The sequence below is a fragment of the Sturnira hondurensis genome, unplaced genomic scaffold, assembly GCF_014824575.4.
Source record: "Sturnira hondurensis isolate 20B ecotype Veracruz unplaced genomic scaffold, ASM1482457v3 Scaffold0005563, whole genome shotgun sequence".
NCBI classification, from domain to species: Eukaryota; Metazoa; Chordata; class Mammalia; order Chiroptera; family Phyllostomidae; genus Sturnira; species Sturnira hondurensis.
Window position 1 is genome coordinate 2,671,644 of NW_028078194.1, and position 20,330 is coordinate 2,691,973.

Sequence of the window (20,330 nt, forward strand, 5' to 3'; positions counted from 1 at the left end):
TGTTGATCTCACGCCTGCCATGAATGAATGTAATAAAATTTCATGAAAATATGACCACCAGAGACATCTACAAGCCACTCAAGCACATGACACCCTTGTAAATTCTTTAGGAATGATGAAAGTTTCTGGAAAACCTAGGAATTCTGTAAGCGCCTCCCGTTTAATACCTGTGAAATAAAACAGCGGTCAGGCAGCGGTTGTTAACTTCTCTCACAAGCACTGCACACGTCCTACTGTGCAGGTTCCCAAGCTCAGCCTTTGCAGAGACGGTCAGTCAGCTGACACCCCGGACTGAGAGAGATTAGTCCTAGCAGTGAGTTAGCAGTTAGGCTCCCGAAACAGTCACAAACTACAGGTAAAATGTTTATGCCAGTGACTTTCCCCAATTCTTAGTTAAAACAGACACTATGCTGCATGTGGAACAGTATAAACTGTTCGGTATGTTCTCATTGTCTCAGTCCCACCCCTCCTTCCTCTTGGCTGCCGCCCGTGTGAGTGCAGTGCACAGTGCCCAGGCCCTCACCAGGAGGGAGGGAGCTCAGTGATCTGGGGTTCGAGTCCGGCAGATAAAGACCCATTTTTTTTATAATTCAGGTCCTAATAAAAATGTTAGGCAAACACATTTGAAAACCTAAACCCATCCAGTTATCCACAACGTTGTCTTATGGACAGGAAGAACAAACATGTCACTCTCTGCAAACAGCGATGGCACTTACAGGTGACAAATCTGAGCAAGGCCTGCCCGCTACCTGCAGGTGAACTCCTTCAGACTAAGAAACTGCTTTGCTCACCTCTGGCCCTTCATGTCCACAGTGCTGAAGGTTCCAAAGCCCAATAAACACTCATTAGTCGAATAAAAAAAAGGAACATTCATTTAAAAAAAAACCAACTTACCAAATGGATGAATCCTCACAGTGAAATGCAATTAATTACAGAATTGCCCTAACTACCTGTTTGGATTAAGCAAACACAGTCAGCTTGTCCACCCGCTACTCAACGGAGAACAACATTCATGACATCAGACCTTCGATTAAAAATCATGACGTGAGTTGTTTTGTTACAGCTACAAATAAACTTTATTTGATGGAATGTAATAAAACATTTTCAAATTGAACATTTATCTGACCAGAATTAATCATTTAAATTATGAATATAAGTATTTACAGTCACTTTAGCAAATCTGCGGTTCAGGAATTTGTACAGCCTGGGTCTGAAAGGGCAGGGCCCCACCTCCCCCTCCGGGAAAGGCAGATCCTGCCCCGTGTCTGGTAAGAAGCAACGTCAATGGAAGTTGGGAGAAATCCATAATCCACTTTGGAATTCCACATTATCCTCCGAGGAAACAGCTACATTTATGGTAGGAAAATAATATTCTCTTGCAGGTCTCTTTTATCAAAGGAAAGTCTGCATTCACTTTATCCCCTTAGAGGTATTCTTCCATTATACCATCTTTCTGTCTCCTTAGCTCACAATATTTCATAATTCCATTAAAAAATATTATCCGCAAAGGGACCTTTTCTATTTCCTTGTCCGCCCTTAATGCCTATCACTTTAGGGAGGGAGAGCACAGGAGAACAGAACTGGCCAAGCACACATTTGACCTAAGATACAGAGAACACAAAAACAAATCCTCTAGAAGGAACAGAATGGTATTCTCGAGCGTTTACCGACGGTGAGTATCCCAGGTGGCCTTCAATTCATATGATTCAGTTTAACACAGCGACGCTCAACGGGAATTCACATATTGATGCTCCATTTCCAGAAGTATCACAACCTTTCATGGAAACCCTGTTATTCCCCTACTTCCTCCCAAAACCACAGCCAGGGACCAGCCTGTGGGCCCAGTGCACCCATGTGTAATGAGAGTCAAAAGTTCAGTGCCAACCCCCATGTTAACGAACAGTGTGGTTAGGTGAAAAAGTCCTCATGGAAGGAACCCCGCTCACCTCTCAGGACCCCTCGAAAGAAGTGTGAGAACAAGAAAAGGCTTTATTCAGGTTTTAGGATTCTCTCCATCCTGAGAGCTGTTCCTGAGTTATACCATAACAAGGACTGAGTTAACAAAGAAAGTACGTTGGTGGGGAGGCCACAGGGACCCTGCACAAAGCCAAACTGTTTGACAGTAGCTTAGAACAGACACTGCTCTGGGAAATCATTTGTGTGAGCTGATGACGGGATTCTGTTTTCTAACACAGGACATGCAACATAGTCAACACTATGCTTACCACAGTTGGCTTGGGAAAACACCCTTCTGTCCTACTCCACGATTAATTCTGTCTCATGAAGGATTCCTGAACATTCACTACAATGCCTAGACTCGGAAGCATGGAAAGTGCACATTGGAACTTGCTTCCACTTGTGTGGGCTTGGACAAACGCAAAGCATCAGAAACCGTTCTGGAACTCGGCTCTGTTCGCAAGCTTACTGCTGAGTGGGTCTGGCTATCTTAAACTGAGCACTATCTTGATTTGCACACAGTAGCGCTGACCCACAGCAGGAAAAGAAGGGGAGGTCACTGTCTCCCTCATAATACACTTGTACAACAGATCACCCTGCTCGTCACTCCGAACCATCCCAAGAAAAAACAGAAGCTGCATTCCACAGTCTCAGTAAATGATTTTGTTCTGTTTCCACCTCTGTCTTGCCTCGTTTTTCTCGTCTCCATGATTCCACTTTTGATCATGAATCATGACTTTTTTTCCTACGGTAGTCAGAGTTTTGTCTATAAAGAGAGAGAGAGAGAGAAGACGTGAAAATAATTTAGCAGAACCATAAATGTTTCTCTTTTGTGGCGGGTGGATTTAATTTTTACAGCATTCAGTAATTTGAAGCATTTGTGGCTTCTAAGGGGTTATGAGCATCTCTGAAGGAAAAGAAAAAGTGTTGTGGCTCTTTAAATACACTTCATAACTGTTGTAAGTTGTCGGGGCCTTCATTTATTTGCAAATCAGCCCCAGGTAACCCATTTAGAAATTCACTTTTATAATACAGCCACAGCCAAAAATGGTGCTACTCCCAAAAATCCTTGCAAAATACTGCTGCACCCACCCCACTTGAAAAGAATAATGATCACCACTAATGAGATGTGTTCTCCCCTTCAGACCTCAAAGGGTGCATTACAGTAAGCCATGTGTAGAGAGACAAGGAGACCCCACCTCCCTCATTTCCTTCCTCCCAGGTTCACAGAGGCAGCATGAGTCATGGACAAGTCCTGGCCAATGGTGGAAGAAAAGTCTTTCTCCTTGGTATAGAGCCACTGTCCCTTTAGATCCACACTCCCCTGACTCTGTACCTTCATAAAACTTGACCTACCAGGCTATACCCCTGTTCTTGAGAGCTAGGTCTATGAGGTCCAACGTCGGGCACCACACCCCCAGCCTCTGCATCTCCACTCCACTGGAAGTGCCCCTCTCACCTGACTGCCAAGACTCCACACAAATGGGTTTTTCCCAGTGATAGGATCAATTTCTCCGCAGGACACCATCTCTCACTTTGCCCCCCACTACACACAACAGCATCTAAGGACAAGACTGGGGCCACACTTCAGCTCGGACCCACAGTCCCTACCCGTCCTGCCCACCTGGCCCTCCTTGCTGACCCCAATCTATCCAGCTCCAGGTACTGCTAAAGACATGTCCCATCTACATCTGTGCGCTTGCTTCTGTCCAAACTCTTCTCTGCCTCAGGCAGCCCCAACCCCACCTCCACCCCGCCATCCTTTCTTGTTAAAATGCTACTCTCTATTCAAAGCCCACCCAGGTCATCATCACCTTCATAAATGTCACCATGGGCATTTTCTCACTAAACATCCCCCCAAGGCTTATACTTCTTCTATACACATCTGACTGCCTGGCTTTACTTTGTGCTATGTGTATTTACTATCTAAAAAAAGATTTCTTAGGAAAAGCAAGAGAGAGTCTTTCCTACTGCGTTTCTGACTTTAAAGAGATGAAGCAAAGCATGAAGCAAATAAGCTATTATTATTACTAATCAATGACTGCATAAAAATAAAGTGCTGAATTCCAGCTGGTTAGTAGTGAGGAAAATACTACAATGGCAAAAAAAATCCAGGAAATAGCAAACTTTTTGTTTTTTCTGTCAGTGAAGCAGCGTCCCTCCACAGATATCCAGGGCTTCGGGGCACTCAACGCTTCTTCCCAGTTCCTACCGGGATGCACGTTGGTTGCCTTCTCTAATCACCCGTTTCCATAAAGAAAAGGCAGAATCACCCTGGACTCCAAAGTTGTAGCACAGACCCTGAAGAAGCACACGGACAATTCACCACAGGAACCAAAGGCTACTCCTCCGTGACTAACCACTACAGTGGACAGGAAGCCTGAGTCTGAAGAGAAAGGCCATTACCAAGCAGAGGAGGGGAGAGGGGAAAGAAGAGCTACTGGAAAACAATCTCATGAAATTCTTTTATATGGAAGTACTTTAGAAACTGCGTTTCCATATTTTCACAATAATGATGCCAAAGAACAAAAGCCATCAAAGCGTGATGCTTAAAAAGCAAGTTAAAGCAATGCAGAAAAATCCATAAAGTTGACAAATTGCAGGGAAAAAAAGGGCTCCTTATATCACATTTGGTTTTATGTTATCATTATTTGAATACTTGTGAAAAGGGCACAAAATTACAGAATAGCACATTAAAATACTAGAGTGCCAGACTCCCAAGCCTCTTGTTATGCTGATCAAGAAAATGCAAATAAAGGGGGAATACATAGCTTGTTTAGTATTGAAAGTAGCAATACTAATACTTAGTGTTGAAAGTAGCAATATAGATTGCTTACACAGGAAAGGAAGAATGACATAGGAGAAAGAAATGGAGTCAAGAAGGTGGAGCTGGCGGGGGGTGGGGGAGTAAAAGAGACTAGAATCCAAGCAGCCCAGGCGGAGGTGGAGAAAGGGGCTGAAGAGATTAGTGGGAGGAGCCCTGAGTCCCCAGCTGGTCCAATGAGTCTGAGCCATAGAGAGAAGGGGGAGGAGACAAAGGCTTCTAACAAGGTTTGGTGTGAGCTGTGCATTGGACACATCATTCTTCTGGAGACTCCAGTAGAGTGATTAGTTGTTTGGGGTTGTCCACCTGGTGTTTACTTGAATGCAAATGTGCAGAGTGTGGAATGTGCGGGTTATTTTAGCCACATCTCACTCCCCAGATGTAAGCCACTTCCGTCAAATGAAGGGCGTGGCCAAGACGACTGGGAAGGACCCTCTCAGTGGTCCACAGTTCTCTGGTCTATTCCTTCCTGCCAAGCACAGTGAGGAGAAGGAGCGCCTCCTCCTTCTCAGGATCCACACTAAACCCCTCTCTCTCCCTCTCTCTCTCCCTCACCAACACTGTTAATCTTCTGATTCCAGTGTCTCTCCTCTCAACTTGCAAACATGAAGATGTCTCGTCCACCTCAGATTTAAAGCCAAATCTCCATCTGACCTGCTGATGATTCTAATTACAGTACTGCCTCCCGCCTTCTTTACAATGACAGACTCATTAACATGCGGGTTACACGGGAAAGGTCCATTTCCTTATCACCACTGGCCCTTTGCAATCCTTTTTCAGACCTCAACACCCTATGCAATCGCCTCCTGGAAAGTCATAATGCCTCCTAGACAAACTCACCAATCCTCCATCAGTTCTCAAGTCCTAAGGAGACGGCAGCACTGCCTAGACACTCCCTAGCTGTTCGTCTGTGTGGCTCTGCTTCCTTTATTTATCAGTAAAGGATAATAAGGTCTTTGAAAGAAGTCTTGCTGGGTCTAAGAGTAAGAGTAATGAAACTGATAACGTTATAATTCTTGAAGATATAAGGACACAGTTTGGCCATTATTCGTGGAGAAAGGAAGAGAAACATCACCTTGCTCGCCATCAAGCATACCAAAGGCAGTTCAGCAGCAAATCAGCCTTGTCCTCCAACCAAGTACCTAACTTTGGCTTTCAGAATTCTGTTGGGTAGAGGACTGGAATTCATGGAATTGTGAATTCAGGTCTGCTGTGCTTAGGAGAAAACAAGCCAGCTACCGATTCAGAGATACACTTTCTGAGATACACTTTAAGAAGCTCCATAAAGGGGTTGCAGGGTGGAGGGGATTGAAAGGAAAATAGTGATAAATGACCTTACAGCACAAACTCGGACCTCTCAGGCCTCTCCGCGAGCTTCAGGGCCTCATGCATGCCTGCCGCCGAGAGCTTCCGGTTGATATTCCGGTATTGGCACTGCAGCAGGCTGCGATAGGTGGTCCTCAGGTCCCGGTTGAAGAAGGCATATATAAAAGGGTTAATGAGAGAGTTTGCATAGCCCAGCCACAGAAATGTCCTCTCCACCCACAGCGGGATGCAGCTGCAGGCTGTGCCGCAGATGAAGGGTCTGGCTGTCGAGAGGAGGAAGAAGGGCAGCCAGCACACAGTGAAGGCCCCAACGATGATCCCCAGGGTGGTGGCTGCTTTCTGTTCCCTCTTAAAGATGGAGATGTTTTTCCTCTCGTGTTTGAGGAGTCTCGAAAGGTTGGCACACTCCTCGACCTCCTTCTGGAGCTTCACCATGCCATTCAGGGAGACGATGCTGTCTGGCTGGTGCAGGCGCGGGAAGCCGGGGAACTTGTGTTTGGCCGCGCTCTTCCTGGCGGCCTTGTAAATCTGATAGTACATGAAAAGCATGACGGACATGGGGATGTAAAACGCCACTGCGGTGGAGTAGATCGTGTAGCCAAAATCCTGGCTGATCAGGCACACCTTGTCATCGTTTACATTCTGGGCCCACCCAAAGAGGGGGGGTAAAGTGATGGAAGCAGAAAGAAGCCAGACGGACAGAATCATCTTCGCCATGCATTTCCCATTCTGCCGGACGGGGTACGTTAGTGGCCTCGTGATCCCCAGGTACCTAGCAAAGAAATGGAAAGAGAACATGTGACTGCAGTGATCACGACTCACTAACGAGGAAGCACCACTAGCCAGGTGCTAGGCTTTATACCTAGTAGCACAACAGCCCTTCTAGGTAGGCACTGTCATTCCCATTTTCAAGAAAGGTAGGGCTCTGGGATGTTACCTATTTTATTCCAGGTCACACAATTAGCTGGAGGCGCTGCCAAGATTCAGTCTGAGAGCCCTGTGCCTGTGACGCTACTCCACGCTCTTTTCACACCGTGTAGCTTCTTGTATTCCAAGTAGTCAATGAACTAAAGACCAAACATCCACCCTGCCACTATGACCACTGTCAGTAAAATCAGCCAGGAACAAAAGTCAAGCCTGAGGCAGGATGTTGTGACACATCCTCACGAATGAACCAAGGTCTAGCACACCCTGGCACTGTGCACCCACTGCTCAGCTGCCTTATTACAATCTAGCTTTAAATTCATTTTAACTGCTCCTTTGTGCTGTAGCGGAAGAACTTCCTTAAGATTACAGAGATTTCTGAGACATTTATAAAGTCCTAAGGTTTTGGAATGGAAAGTACCAAGTGATCATTCTTTGCCCCCAGAAAATTCTCGCATCGGAGTAATGCCAGAGGAACAATCTGTAAAATAAAGACAGCCTGCCTCCCCATCTCTCCTGGCTTGAGAAGGCTCACAGGCATGGGCACAATTCTGAAACTATTAGGTAAACCCAACATTTCTTCTGTGATTACTTCTACACAGAGAATAAGTATTGCTCTGTCTCTGTTATCAAGGATTTACAAATGCAAAAGAGACACAGCAAACAGAAAACACAGACAGTAAGACATTTGCCAAATGCTTAATCATGGTCAGCTTTCTGAATTTGTTTTCTCCTCTATATTTAACAGTCTTGGCTTCTATTTTGGGGAGGATGCAAAGAGCACTTGAGAAGCCAAGACAGGTAAAAGCTGGTCATTTTGTCACGGTTTTTTTCCTACTTCATTTGTGTGTAAAATATACACTCTTTAAGCATGAAAAGGAAAGGTACGGAGAGTCCCCAACTTACCAACAGTTTAGTTTCAGAAAGTCTGTCACAGTTGGAAGGTTGAAATTTTTTAAATAATTATTTTTGTGCTAGAAATATTCTCTCATGTTACATAAGCTTAAATTATCCAACAAAAGTCAAAAGTCATTCCTTCACAATGAAAATGAGCATCACTGCAATACTTACAAGGCAAAAGAAAAATACGGGAAAAAGAAATAGATGTGCTTATTCATGGAGAATATTCATCTATTTCGTCAACAAATACTAACAGAGCTCCTTCTATACGCCAGGTGCACTTTTAAATGCTGGGGACACGGCCGAGAACACACCACACAAAGATATACACGGCACAGGGGAACTCGTGCAGGGGTCGAACGGGAGGACTGGGCCAGGTGGGGACGTTGCTGGCATCCCAGACCCCTTCCAAGGACTCAGTGTGAGCAGCACCCATTCTTCATTTCACAACATCTGCCTGCCCTTTTGTTGGAGAAAGCTGGCCCACTGCATTATCCCTGGGTTTATCAGCTGTAACTAGGACTATGTTTGACTCCCAAATAGAATGATGGGACAGAGGGAGATTCTCCAGGCGTGCAAGAATAAGAGCTGGAAAAGATGAGAAAAGGAGGGAGGAAGAGGGGAAAGGAAAAAGAGAGTGAGAGAAGGGAAATGTGAAGTAAACTTTGCCTTATGGGAATTACCTGAAATTATCAAACTTTCAAGCAATGGGGAAAAATTAAGATTTTTTTTTTACATAATCAAGGAAACCCCTGGAGAAAGGTGTGCAAACTGACTGGAAACCCACAATTAAACTGATCCCTGCCCCAAGACTGAATGCAAGTCTATTAAGGGAGGAAAAAAAGGTTTCCTGAGTTCCCCTTTTTTTGCTGAAGTTCAGAAGTTCTCTCTCCAGTTGGAATGCCTTTGCAGATCTCTCTCGTTGGGCCTAGTTCTCGCTGCCTATCAATTCCTGTGGATATAGCCCTTCTGGCTCCTTCCTTGTTCCCAGCTCCCACAGGCAACCTTTGCTGGGACTTTGACTTTACCTTTTCTCTTTGCCTGTTGCTTCAGGCACAAACTGCTTGTTTCCAAGTCTGGATCTGGCTTCCAGGATACCAACCCAGACTGCAGGTTCAACAGGAAGAGTGATTAGTTCACACAGTTCCCCAGGTAGCCACCAGATGGCACTGTCAGCCGAGACCATCTAACACCTAGGGGGTTGGGATGGTGGGTAGTTATAGCAACAGGTACTTGTTGGGAGGAGGAAGTAGGATTACTCACAACAGGACAAGAAGTCACATTTCATTTGCGAGATTATATTAAAAAACTAGCAAGCCTATAATTCACAACCTGATAAACTCCTATTCTTGAAGAAGACATTTCAGTTTTCCCTTCCATCCTTCACATTTTCGTTACCCAAACAGGAACCAGTATCATGGGACTTAATTAAATCAAGCCTTTTTGCAGCGCGCATAAACGATACAGAATCCGCAGCGATGAATCCTGAGAGTTTAACTGAGTACCAAGGACATCTAAGAATATCAAATAATCTCATATGAGCAGCATGCTTATTCATCCTAACATACTTAGCCTGACATACTATGTGTCGGGGATGTGGTGACATTGACCCATATTTGGCCCTTCCTGAATGAACAAATTACATTCCGCAAACTCTCCTATTGCACACCCCCCACCTCTAATGTTCTCAAATTTTGTCCCACAGTGAGGAGATTACATTCACTCCATTTGTTTCCTGGGTCCGACTTAGACTTTTGAAAGCTAAAATCAACCAAAAATGATCAGGAAAAAAAGTAAGTGCATTCAAGTGTCTGGAAATAAAATAAATAAACAAAAGTTAGTAGTTTCTAAAATAAGATAATGGTTGGAAAATATTATAGAAGGAAATAATTTCATTCAGAAAAATAAAGTTAAAAATTAAAATATCTACAAAAATCTACCAAAATGGCCAAGGCCTAAATAAACAAACATTAAATGCTACCAAGAGAACTAACAGAATGCTTGAATCCATGAGCTGGGAGGATATATATTTTTAAATAAGGAAATCTACATTAAAGAAGTACCAATTTTCCCTCAATTAATCTAAAAAATATTGCACAACTCCAGTTGAAAAACCTAGCAAGGCTTTTGTTACTTTGACCAAATGATTTTTATGTGCATTAAGTAAATATGCAAAAATAGACAGGAAACCTGAAAATGAACTAAAATGTGGAAATACTCAATAGTCATGGGCATGTAAAGTACAATATAGGGCATATAGCCAATAATATTCTAATAACTGCATGTAGCATCAGATGGGTACAAGATTTAGCAGAATGATCACTTAGCAAGGTGGGTAATGTCTAATTATGGGGGTGAACACCTGAAACTAATATAATATAGTATGTCAACTGAAATTTAAAAATAAAATCTAATTATAAATAATTTAAAAAATAAATAAAATAAAAATGAAGGAACACTTATCGTATAAATAGTATAAAGCCACAGAAATAAAATTTCAATAACAATTATTCAAAAGTAAACAGATCACCTGGCTGGTGTAGCTCAGTGGATTGAGCGCAGGCCTGCAAACCACAGGATCGCGGTTCGATTCCCAGTCAGGGCACATACTTGGGTGGCAGGCCAGTTCCTGTCAGGGGATGCACCAGAGGCAACCATACATTGATATTTCTCTCCCTCTCACTTTCCCTTCCCCTCTAAAGGTAAATAAATTTTAAAAAAAATTTTAAAAAAAGTAAACAGATCAACAGAAAAGATCTCAGAAATAGATTCAAATACATAAGGAAGTTTAATGTAAGATGAGTCATTTTAAATTGGTAGTAAAAGACTGGGTATTCATGAACCTGACAACTAGCTAGCAATTTAGGTAAAAATAAAACTGGCTTACCTTTCTCCTTATTCAAAAATGAATCCCAAACTATCATAAAAATTAAGAAAATAATCCCATTTACAGTTGCATCAAACAGAACAAAATACCAACGGATAAACTTAATGAAGGAAGTAAAAGACCTATACTCTGAACAGTATAATACATTGATAAAACAAATTGAAGAAAACACAAATAAATGAAAGTATATAATATACTCAAGGACTGGAAGAATTAGTATCATTAAAATGCCGTACTACCCAAAGCAATTTACAAATTCAGTGAAATTCCTTATTAAAATGTCAATGGCATTTTTTCAGAACTAGAGGATATAATCCTAAAATTTATGAAGAACTATAGAAGACTCTGAATAGCCAAAGAAATCTTGAAAAAGATTTGGAGAAATCACACTCCCTGATTTCAAACTCTTGTACAAAGCTATAGTAATCAAAACAGTAGGGTACAGACATACAGAAGAGCCCGGAAATAAACTCACACTTACTTATATTGTCAATTAATCTACATAAGGAGGCAAGCACCCTCGCTTGTGTGGCTCAGTGGACTGAGCGCCAGCCTGCAAACCAAAGGGTCTCTGGTTCGATTCCCAGTCTGGAGCACATGCTTGGGTTGCAGGGCCAGGTTCCCAGTAGGGGGCACGCAAGTGGCAACCAAACATTAATGTTTCTCTACCTCCTTTTTCCTCTGTCTAAAAATAAAAAATAAACCTTTATTAAGAAGAGGAGGTAAGAACACACAAAGGAGAAGACAGTCTCTTCAATAAATGGTGTTGGGAAAACTAAACAGATACATGTGAAAAAACAAATAAAACTACTTTCTTACCACATATACAAAAATAAACTCAAAATGGATTAAAGACTTAAATGTGAGACCTGAAATCATAAAACTCCTAGAATAAAACACAAGCAGTAAACTCTTTGACATCAGTCTTAGCAGTATTTATTGGCTACGTTTCCTCAGGCAAAGGCAAAACCAGCAAAAATAAACAAATGGGACCACATCACACTAACAAGTTTTTGCACAGAGAAGGAAACCATCAACAAGACAAAATGACAACTGAAAGCGGAAGATATTTGCAAATGAAATATCCAATCAGAGGTTAATATCCATGCTATATAAAGAACTCATACATCTCAACATTAAAAAATCCAATTAAAAAATGGACAGAGAGCCTGAACAGACATTTCTCTAAAAAAGACATACAGATGGCCAAAAACACACAGAAAGATGCTCAACACCACTAATCATCAGGGTGATGCAAATCAAAACCACAATGAGACATCACCTCACAACAGTCAGAATGGCCATCATGGAAAAGACAACAAACAACAAGCACTGGCCCGGACATGAAGAAAAGGGAACCCCGTGGACTGCTGGTGGGATTGTAAACTAGTGTAGCCACTATGGGAAACAGTGTATTTCCTCAAAAAATTAAAACCAGAACTACTGTACAACCCAGAATTTCACTTCTGGGTATTTATCTGAAGAAAACAAAACAATTATTTGAAAAGATATGCACCCCTATGTGCATCTCAGTGTTGCTTACAACAGCCAAGATACAGAAGCAACCTCGGTATCCACTGATGGGTACCTAGATAAAAAAGACCTGGTGTACACGCACAAAATGGGATATTACTCAGCCATAAAAAGAATGAAACTTTGCCATTTGTGATAATGTGGGTGAACCCAGAGAGTATTTAGGTAAGTAAAACAAGTCAGACAGAGAAAGACAAATACTTCATGGTTTCACTTCCATATGGAATCTAAAAAAATGAATAAAAAATGAAACAGAAATGAACACAATAAATACAGAGAACAAACTGATGTTTGCCAGAGGGCAAGAAGGTAAGGTAATGGACACAAAAGGGGAAGGGAATTAAGAAGCACAAACTACCAGCTATGAAAAATGTCACAGAGATATAACGCATCCCATGGAGGGTATAGTCAATAATAACGTAATAACTATGTATGGTGACAGATGGTTACTAGACTTATTATGGTGATCACTTCATAAGGTATGTAAATATTAAATCACTATGTTGTACACCCAAAGTTAATATAATACTATATGCCAACTACAATTAAAAATATATTTTTTTAAAGAAAAGAAAAACATGCTAAGAACTCCAAAGATTTTGTGCAAAGGCCCTACGATGGGGTTAGAACCTGAAATAAAATATTTAGTGTGAAAAAAAATAATAAACCCCAAGTGAATCAAAGATTATCACATAGAAGAAATTAAACCCTAAGACCATATTAAACCATATTTCCTGTAAGGAAATATGATGAGTATTTCTGCAACCCTGAGAGGAAAAAGGTTATTCTTAACCATGACACAAAAGCTAGAAACTAGAAAATGACATATTAATAAACTTTTGATGAAAATTTCACACACAGAAACAAAACAAAAATAAATATTTCATTTAATTTAAAAATCACTACGTACAGAATTAAAAGTCAAATCACAAAGTTGGAGTCCAAATATTTTAACATTCAAAGCTATCCATATTCATGATTCGGTCTCTGTTCCTGTCTGCTTAGTTTGTTGTGTTTCTTTTTTAATTCAATTGTTGATAGTTATGTGTTTACCATCATTTTATTTTTCATAGTTTTGAACTTCTTCTTTTTCTGAAATAAGTCCCTTTAACATTTCATATAAAGGCTTGGTGATGATGAACTCCTTTAGTTTTTTTCTTGTTTAGGAAGCTCTTTATCTGCCCTTTGATTCTAAATTATAGCTTTGCTGGGTAGAGCAATCTTGGCTATAGGTCCCTGCTTTTCATGACTTTGAATATATCTTGCTAATCCCTTCTAGCCTTCGAAGTTCTTTTTGAGAAATTAGCTGACAGTGTTATGGGAACTCCCTTATAGATAACCAGCTTCTTTTTTCTTCTGCTTTTAAGATTCTCTCTTTATCTTTAACCTTTGGCATTTTAATTATGATGCTTTTTAGAGTGGGCCTCTTTGCATCCATCTTGTTTGGGACCTCTGTACTTCCTGGATTTACATGTCTATTTCCTTCACCAAATTAGGGAAGTTTTCTTCCATTATTTTTTAAATAGATTTCCAATTTCTTTCTCTTTCTCTTACCCTTCTGGTACACCTATGATGAGAATGTTGGCATACCTGAAGTTGTCCCAGAGGCTCCTTACACTATATTCATCTTTTTGGAGGGGATGTTGGAGGCATAGGTGAGAGGGTGAGGGAATTAAGAAGTACAAATAGATAGGTACAGAATAGCCACGGAGATGTAAAGTACAATATAGGAAATGGAGTAGCCAAAGAACTTATATGCATGACCCATAAACATGAAAGATGTTGAGGGGATTGCCTGAGAGAGTGATGGATGCTGGGTGGAGGGGGGCAAATTAATACAGTTGTAATATCATAATCCATAAAATATAATTTTAGAAAAAGCTTTCTTTCAGGTTAGTAAAAAAGAATATCCCAGTAAAAATACTGCAGCAAATAAACAAAGAAGAAATAAGAATATCAATAAGCACTTGGAAATATGTACAACTTCACTAATAATCATAGAAATGAAACTTTTATTTTTTAAATGATTCTATTTATTTATTTATTTATTTTTAGAAAGAAGGGAAGGGAGGTAGAAAGAGAGGGAGAGAAATATCAATGTGTGGTTGCCTCACATGCACCCCCAGCTGGGGACCTGGCCTGCAGCCCAGGCACATGCCCTGACTGGGAATTGAACCAGTGACCCTTTGGTTCACAGTCTGCACTCAAACCACTGAGCTACACCAGTCAGGGTGAGATAAAAGTTTTAAATGGTGACAGAATTTTTGGTCACTATCAGTGTTTAAGAAAGCCACTGTTCAGAAAGTGTGAAAAAACAAGCACTCCATCATTTTCCCCGTGAGAGATTCAACTGCAGTAACAGTCTGGAGTGCAGCTTGGTCATTGGTGTATACCGACATTTACCACTCAGCTAAGCAATCGGACTTCCAGTAATTTGCCTTAAGAATGTAATTACACAGTTGCAAAATGATTCATGTGCAGGAATGTTAACTAAACACATAATAGAGGGGGAAATATACAATAGAACATCTATTAACAGGAAATTAGTTAAAGCACATACAGATATTAACTAACGCTTACATATGTATAGATGGCATGTCACCTATGATGTGCATATCTACTTACTGATATGAAAACAACAAAAAAGTGAATAGGAAACAATTCCTATTCACTAGCATGAACATACAAATAATAGTGCCACGTATTAATCTTTTATGCAAAATTAGGTCTTTGCATGCATGTGTGAGGGGAAAGGGTGGCAGAGGGTGCACTGACATGTGGAGAAGAATATTTACCAAGGTATTCACAGCAATTTTATCAGAATTGTAGAGATTTGAGTAGTTTTAAGGTTTTTCTTTATGTTTTTTTTTACACATTTTTACATGTGTACATGTAAAATGTAAAAAAAAAACAAAGAAAAGAAAAGGAAAAAAGGACTCACGGACATGGTCAACAGGGTGGTGATTGCTGAGTGGAGGGGGGTTTAAGGGGACTAAATGGTAAAGGAAAAATATAATAAAGATTATATACTAAAAAAAAAAAGAAAGAAAATAAAAACCCATCACTTTAATTCTATGAACAAAATAAAAGATTTAAGAGGATTCTGTGATTCCTAAGTCACTTAAGTAATTTTGGCAACAAAGATGATCTGCTTCATAAAATCTGTAAAAAGCTGATAATTAAATCTTAGATTGTTTTTATTTGATTAGCTTTTCTAAAATGTTTTATTACACTCATAAATTCACACAAAGGAAACAGAACTCACTGGTATTTTTTAAATCCCATAATTACTGCATAAAGTAATACTGGTATTCAGGGAAGTGTTTGTCTAAATTATACATTCATTCTCCCAAATCTTGTACAGCAGAAATCTTACCTTTGTGGGGTGGGGAGGGGGGAGGCAACCTAGATGGATTCTGAATATTCCCTACTATGCACGGCTAATATTTGTCACACTAACATCTTATGCTCACTGTTAATTAGAATGTGGGGTGCTTATCAAGCTCTAAGACTTTAAAATGCATAGAAGTATTAAAATACAGTAAATGTAACAAAGGCCCCAAAGTATTATATAATTGAGAAATGTATGCAGCTCACATTAGGAGTTGCATTAAAGTAGGGGTGTGGAGAAAAAGAGTATTAGGGAGTTATAATCTACATAGAGAGGGATTAGAGGGCAAATTAACTCTGCTGCCTGTCTTCTGTTCTAACTGTATAGAAATTATAGAGAATGGTTCTATAATTAAATGATTTCTCCTGAGTTTTGTTGCTACAGAATAATAATGTAGGGGGTAAGAGAAACTGAGTAGAACTGTTCTGAAATACAGTGGTTTTTCGAATATGAAGCTAAAAACGGGCTTGTACATTAGAATACCTCCCCCATAAGACCTCCTCCTTCATGGGAAGCAAAACTTCAGTCTGAGTCAGTGGTTCCCAAACTTGTTGGATTGTCAGAATTAGCAAGAAGTTTTGAAACGTACAGAGTCCTGGGCCACCACCACCCACAGATTTTCTTTTGACAAGGTGTAGAGGCCCAGGGCTTTTGGTTTGGGACTGACTGCTCTGGTTCTTCACCCCATGTACCACCATCACATGCACCACACCTTCCTTCATTCAAGTACAGAGACTTTACACTTAAGAACTTTACCTTTAAGAACTTGACTTCTACTTCATGTATTTCATTTTAATAATCTGCTTCCAGTTTAGTCTAAAGGGTCATTATGAAATCATGTTTATATTCTCTCAGTTATTAGTTCTATCTCCCAGTACTTGCTAACCACAAGTGAAATAAGCATGGTTTTTATGCCTTAATTAAGTTGTACATTTTTTTAAATGTATAATATACTAGGCCTGTCCAGAAAGTATCCAGCCATGTAGACCCATTTATTGAAGAAGATACGAGATACAAGAAACACTGCACACAGGACAATGATGCCTCCGTCCCCTTCAAAGTTGGTACCTTGTGACCTCACACAGTTCTTCCAACTGCCATCAGCTGCCCCGTCATATTTTCCTGAATCTCATCAACAGTCTGAAATCTCTTCTCTTTCAAAGTGACTTTAGTTTTGGGAAAAGCCAAAAGTCTTAGGACACCAAATCTGGGCTGTAGAAGAGCTAAGTCACCTGGATGATTTCATGTTTTGCAAAAAAACTCTGCACAAGATGTGATGCGTGAGTGGGAGTATTTGTGAGGAAGCTGCCAATCACCAGCTTCCCATAGCTGTGGCCCTCTAAATCATCTAAATAGTTTCTGTGGAGGAATGTTCAAGCTTAGCACAAAATTTGATGCAAATTCGTTGCTCTACTAGCTCAGTCATTTTGAACGCCACGGCCACACAGTACACCTTCTCACTCAACAGCATCTATCACCCCCACTGATTAGTATAGTGAAGTCATCATTGTTCATGCATACACATTCCAGTCTACTCTACTTGGCTGCCAGGTTAGATCAATGTCACACAAGCTGTTCTCATTATGTTAACAATGCTTGGACTTTTCTGGACAGACCTCAAATACGTAAGTATATGAATATAGATATGCATATTTATTTATGAGATTGAAATAAAAGTTTTACAATACCCTATTTGGCACCATAACTTGCACTGCACTCTCTTCCATTGTATGCTATTCTACTTCAGATTCTTAAAATGCTGATTTTAATGCACTGAATTGATTTCATGACCCAATAACAAACAGATCATGACCCAAAGTCTGAAAAGAGGTCAGATAATTATAAGTGCAATGGAGGAAAATAAAGCAGGGGAGAGGAAATGAGAGTAGATGCGCTGGGAGCCAGCTGCAGTTTAGATCTACACTGTGACTGTGACCTCAAAGCCCTTTCATCTCGACCTTCCAGAGTAGTGGTGGTTGGACCTCAGCTTCTCCTTAGAACTTGACACTCCTCGTCTTTAGGTTGAAGATGCCACTGTCACAAACAGAAGTTTCCTTTATTCAGTAGTACCCAAACCTCCCCTGCAGTTTAGAAACTGCAGGGGCACCAAGAGCACTGGCTTTGGGCCTACGCTTCTTCCCTCCCCTACGGCCTCACTTCTAAACTCATTCTCTCTCTCTCTTTTTATTCTGTTCTACCTAGAGATAAATGTGTTGCAGATGTAAGCATGGGTGCCTGGGTTTATGTATCAACTGTTAGCCCTCCAGATCTGCCGGTTCTACAACCTCGGATTCGACCGAAGATCAAAAATATTCTTAAAAAATGTGACTTTGCTGCTGGTGTGTACTTTGTAGTTAGGCCTGTGATGGCTGTGTCTGTACTGAACAAGTGCAGCCTTTTTGTTCTTGTCATTATTCCCTAAACAATACACTATAATAACAATTTACTCAGCATTTACATTGTATTCGGTATTACAATTGGAAGATGACTTAAAGTGTAGGAGAACTGCATAGGTTATGCGCAAATACTACGCCATTTTATATAAGGATTGAGCATCCACGCATTTTCGTATCTGTGGGGGTCCTAAAACCAATGCCTCTCAGATATCGGGGGACAACTGTATTCCACTCAGTCCTGCATGGTGATCATCCCTTTTACCCCAAATTTACTGAACACATCATCTACCTCAGCTGCTTTTTACTGCCCACCTACTGCCTTCTGATTCTCCCAACAACCGGGCTTCCACCTCCATCACTCTAAAGCAGTTTAAAAGACCACCTTCATTTTTGCTAATTCAAATTGTTTCTTTTTTCTCATTTCTGATCATTCTTGATTTCTCTTCTCTCTGAAAAAGACTGCCTAACCTTTTTTTAAACACTCTCCGCTCTCAACCTCTGTAGTGTGGTTCTCCACACTTCCTTATCTCGGGCTGTATGGAGAAGTACCATCTCCACATCATGGCTCAGTGATACTCAACATCAAGACAAAATGAAAACAACCTAAACCTTGCATCAGTCAGATTAGGTTTGAATTCCAGCTCTATTCTTTGTACTAGCTAAAGTACTCTGAAAAATAGACTCAGCCTTCCCAGGTTTTCACTGCCATACATGTAAGGAAGGGGAAAAGAACACCTACAGCATGAGAACATGTATGTAGGCTTTCACTCAACCCACTACCTAACTTGATACTCAAGAGACATAGCTGACTTCCTTCCTTCCCTTCCCATTTTACAGAAGGGAACCAGCAAATAAGGCTGCAACCTGAGTTGCTTCAATAGGAGAGAAAGAGGGGCGTAATGCAAAGCATCTGAAGAAAGTGGTTAGAGTGGTCATGCTCTAAACATAACAGAGCATAGCATGAAGTAGGTGTTTGTGGAATTATTGGCATGATAGCTGGCTGGACCTTAGCTAGTGCAGTGGCAGTATGAATGGAGAAAAGAAGGCAGAAGCAAAAGATAGTGTTGGAAAAGAACAGATAACTTGGAAATAGTTTAGCAAGGATGAGAGAAAGAGACAAAGATGAAGAAGGAGTTGAAGAAGCTCATCAGTTTTCAAGCCAGGATGACTGAGAGGATGATGAGGCCATTCCCTGGAAGAGGTCCTCAGTCCATTGCAATGCACCGTCCACCCCAAATGGCCTCCTAGACGGCTTGTGCTGGGATCACAGATGACCTCTCTAGATTCAGTAGATGTTTCTCCACTCTCAGACTTGATAGCTCTGCAGCCCACCATCTGCATTCACTGCCTCCTTTTTGAAACTCTTTCCTCGGTTCAGTATCGCCACACCCTCCCAGGTTTCCTACCCCTCTGTCCACTCTTCCCGGGTCTTCTCTGCTGCCTTCTCCTCCATTGGGATGACTTTAGGTTTTGGAATTTCTCAAAGCTGGGTCCCAAGCCACTTTTCTTATAACCCTCTAGTTCCTGATTGTTCTCATCTACTACCAGTGCTTCAAAAACCTCTAGTGGTTGATGGTCCCAAAATCTGAATCCCCAGCCAAGACATCCCCATTGAGCTCCAGACCCCAAAATCCAAAATAGAGATGTGCCTTCTTCACATCTCTAGTTTGATATCTCTACAGCATGTTATTTATCTCTTTGTTCAACAGACTTTATTAAACACCTTCTATGGGTCTGACACCTCCTCTACATGTCCAAACGTATTATCATCTTCATGAACTGAGCCTCTTCCTATTTCCCCAACGCAGTAAATTCATCCAAGGGCATGGTCCGGAAACCCAGGAGTCATCTGTGACTCCTCCTTCTCATTCGTCACTGCCCTCCCACTTATTAACCCAGTACCAACTATTTCACCTCATCGATGTCTCTAAATCCTATCTATCTGTCTCCATGGCTCCAGTCTACAATCATTATCTCTCTGTGAATTACTGAAACGGCCTCTACCTTGGCCCTCCACATCTCCTCACCTTCCTAATCCACTCTCTTTATGTATCAAGGGTGAGCATTTCTCTTTTTTATTCGGTACAGTGAACTTAATTCTCTGAATAAGTAATGTTTTTACATACTTCAAAATTTAAAATATAATAAGGTGTATACTGACAAATCTTCGAATCCCTTCCATCCTCCCCATCC

General features: G+C 40.9%; 1 protein-coding gene across 2 annotated transcripts in view; it reads right to left on the reverse strand.

Moving 5' to 3' along the window:
* Positions 1-1,070: 1,070 nt before the first annotated feature.
* HTR7 (5-hydroxytryptamine receptor 7) overlaps positions 1,071-20,330 on the reverse strand; it is a 77,947-nt gene continuing 58,687 nt past the window's right edge. The window contains exons 2-3 of one of the 2 annotated variants that reach the window (XM_037047323.1): positions 6,115-6,878; positions 1,071-2,722 (exon numbers count right to left, since the gene is read on the reverse strand). In XM_037047323.1, the coding sequence (XP_036903218.1) occupies positions 6,116-6,878 (763 nt within the window). In that variant the 3' untranslated portion in view covers positions 1,071-2,722; position 6,115. The remainder of the gene's footprint in view (positions 2,723-6,114; positions 6,879-20,330) is intronic. The other variant, XM_037047322.1, reaches the window with a different exon arrangement.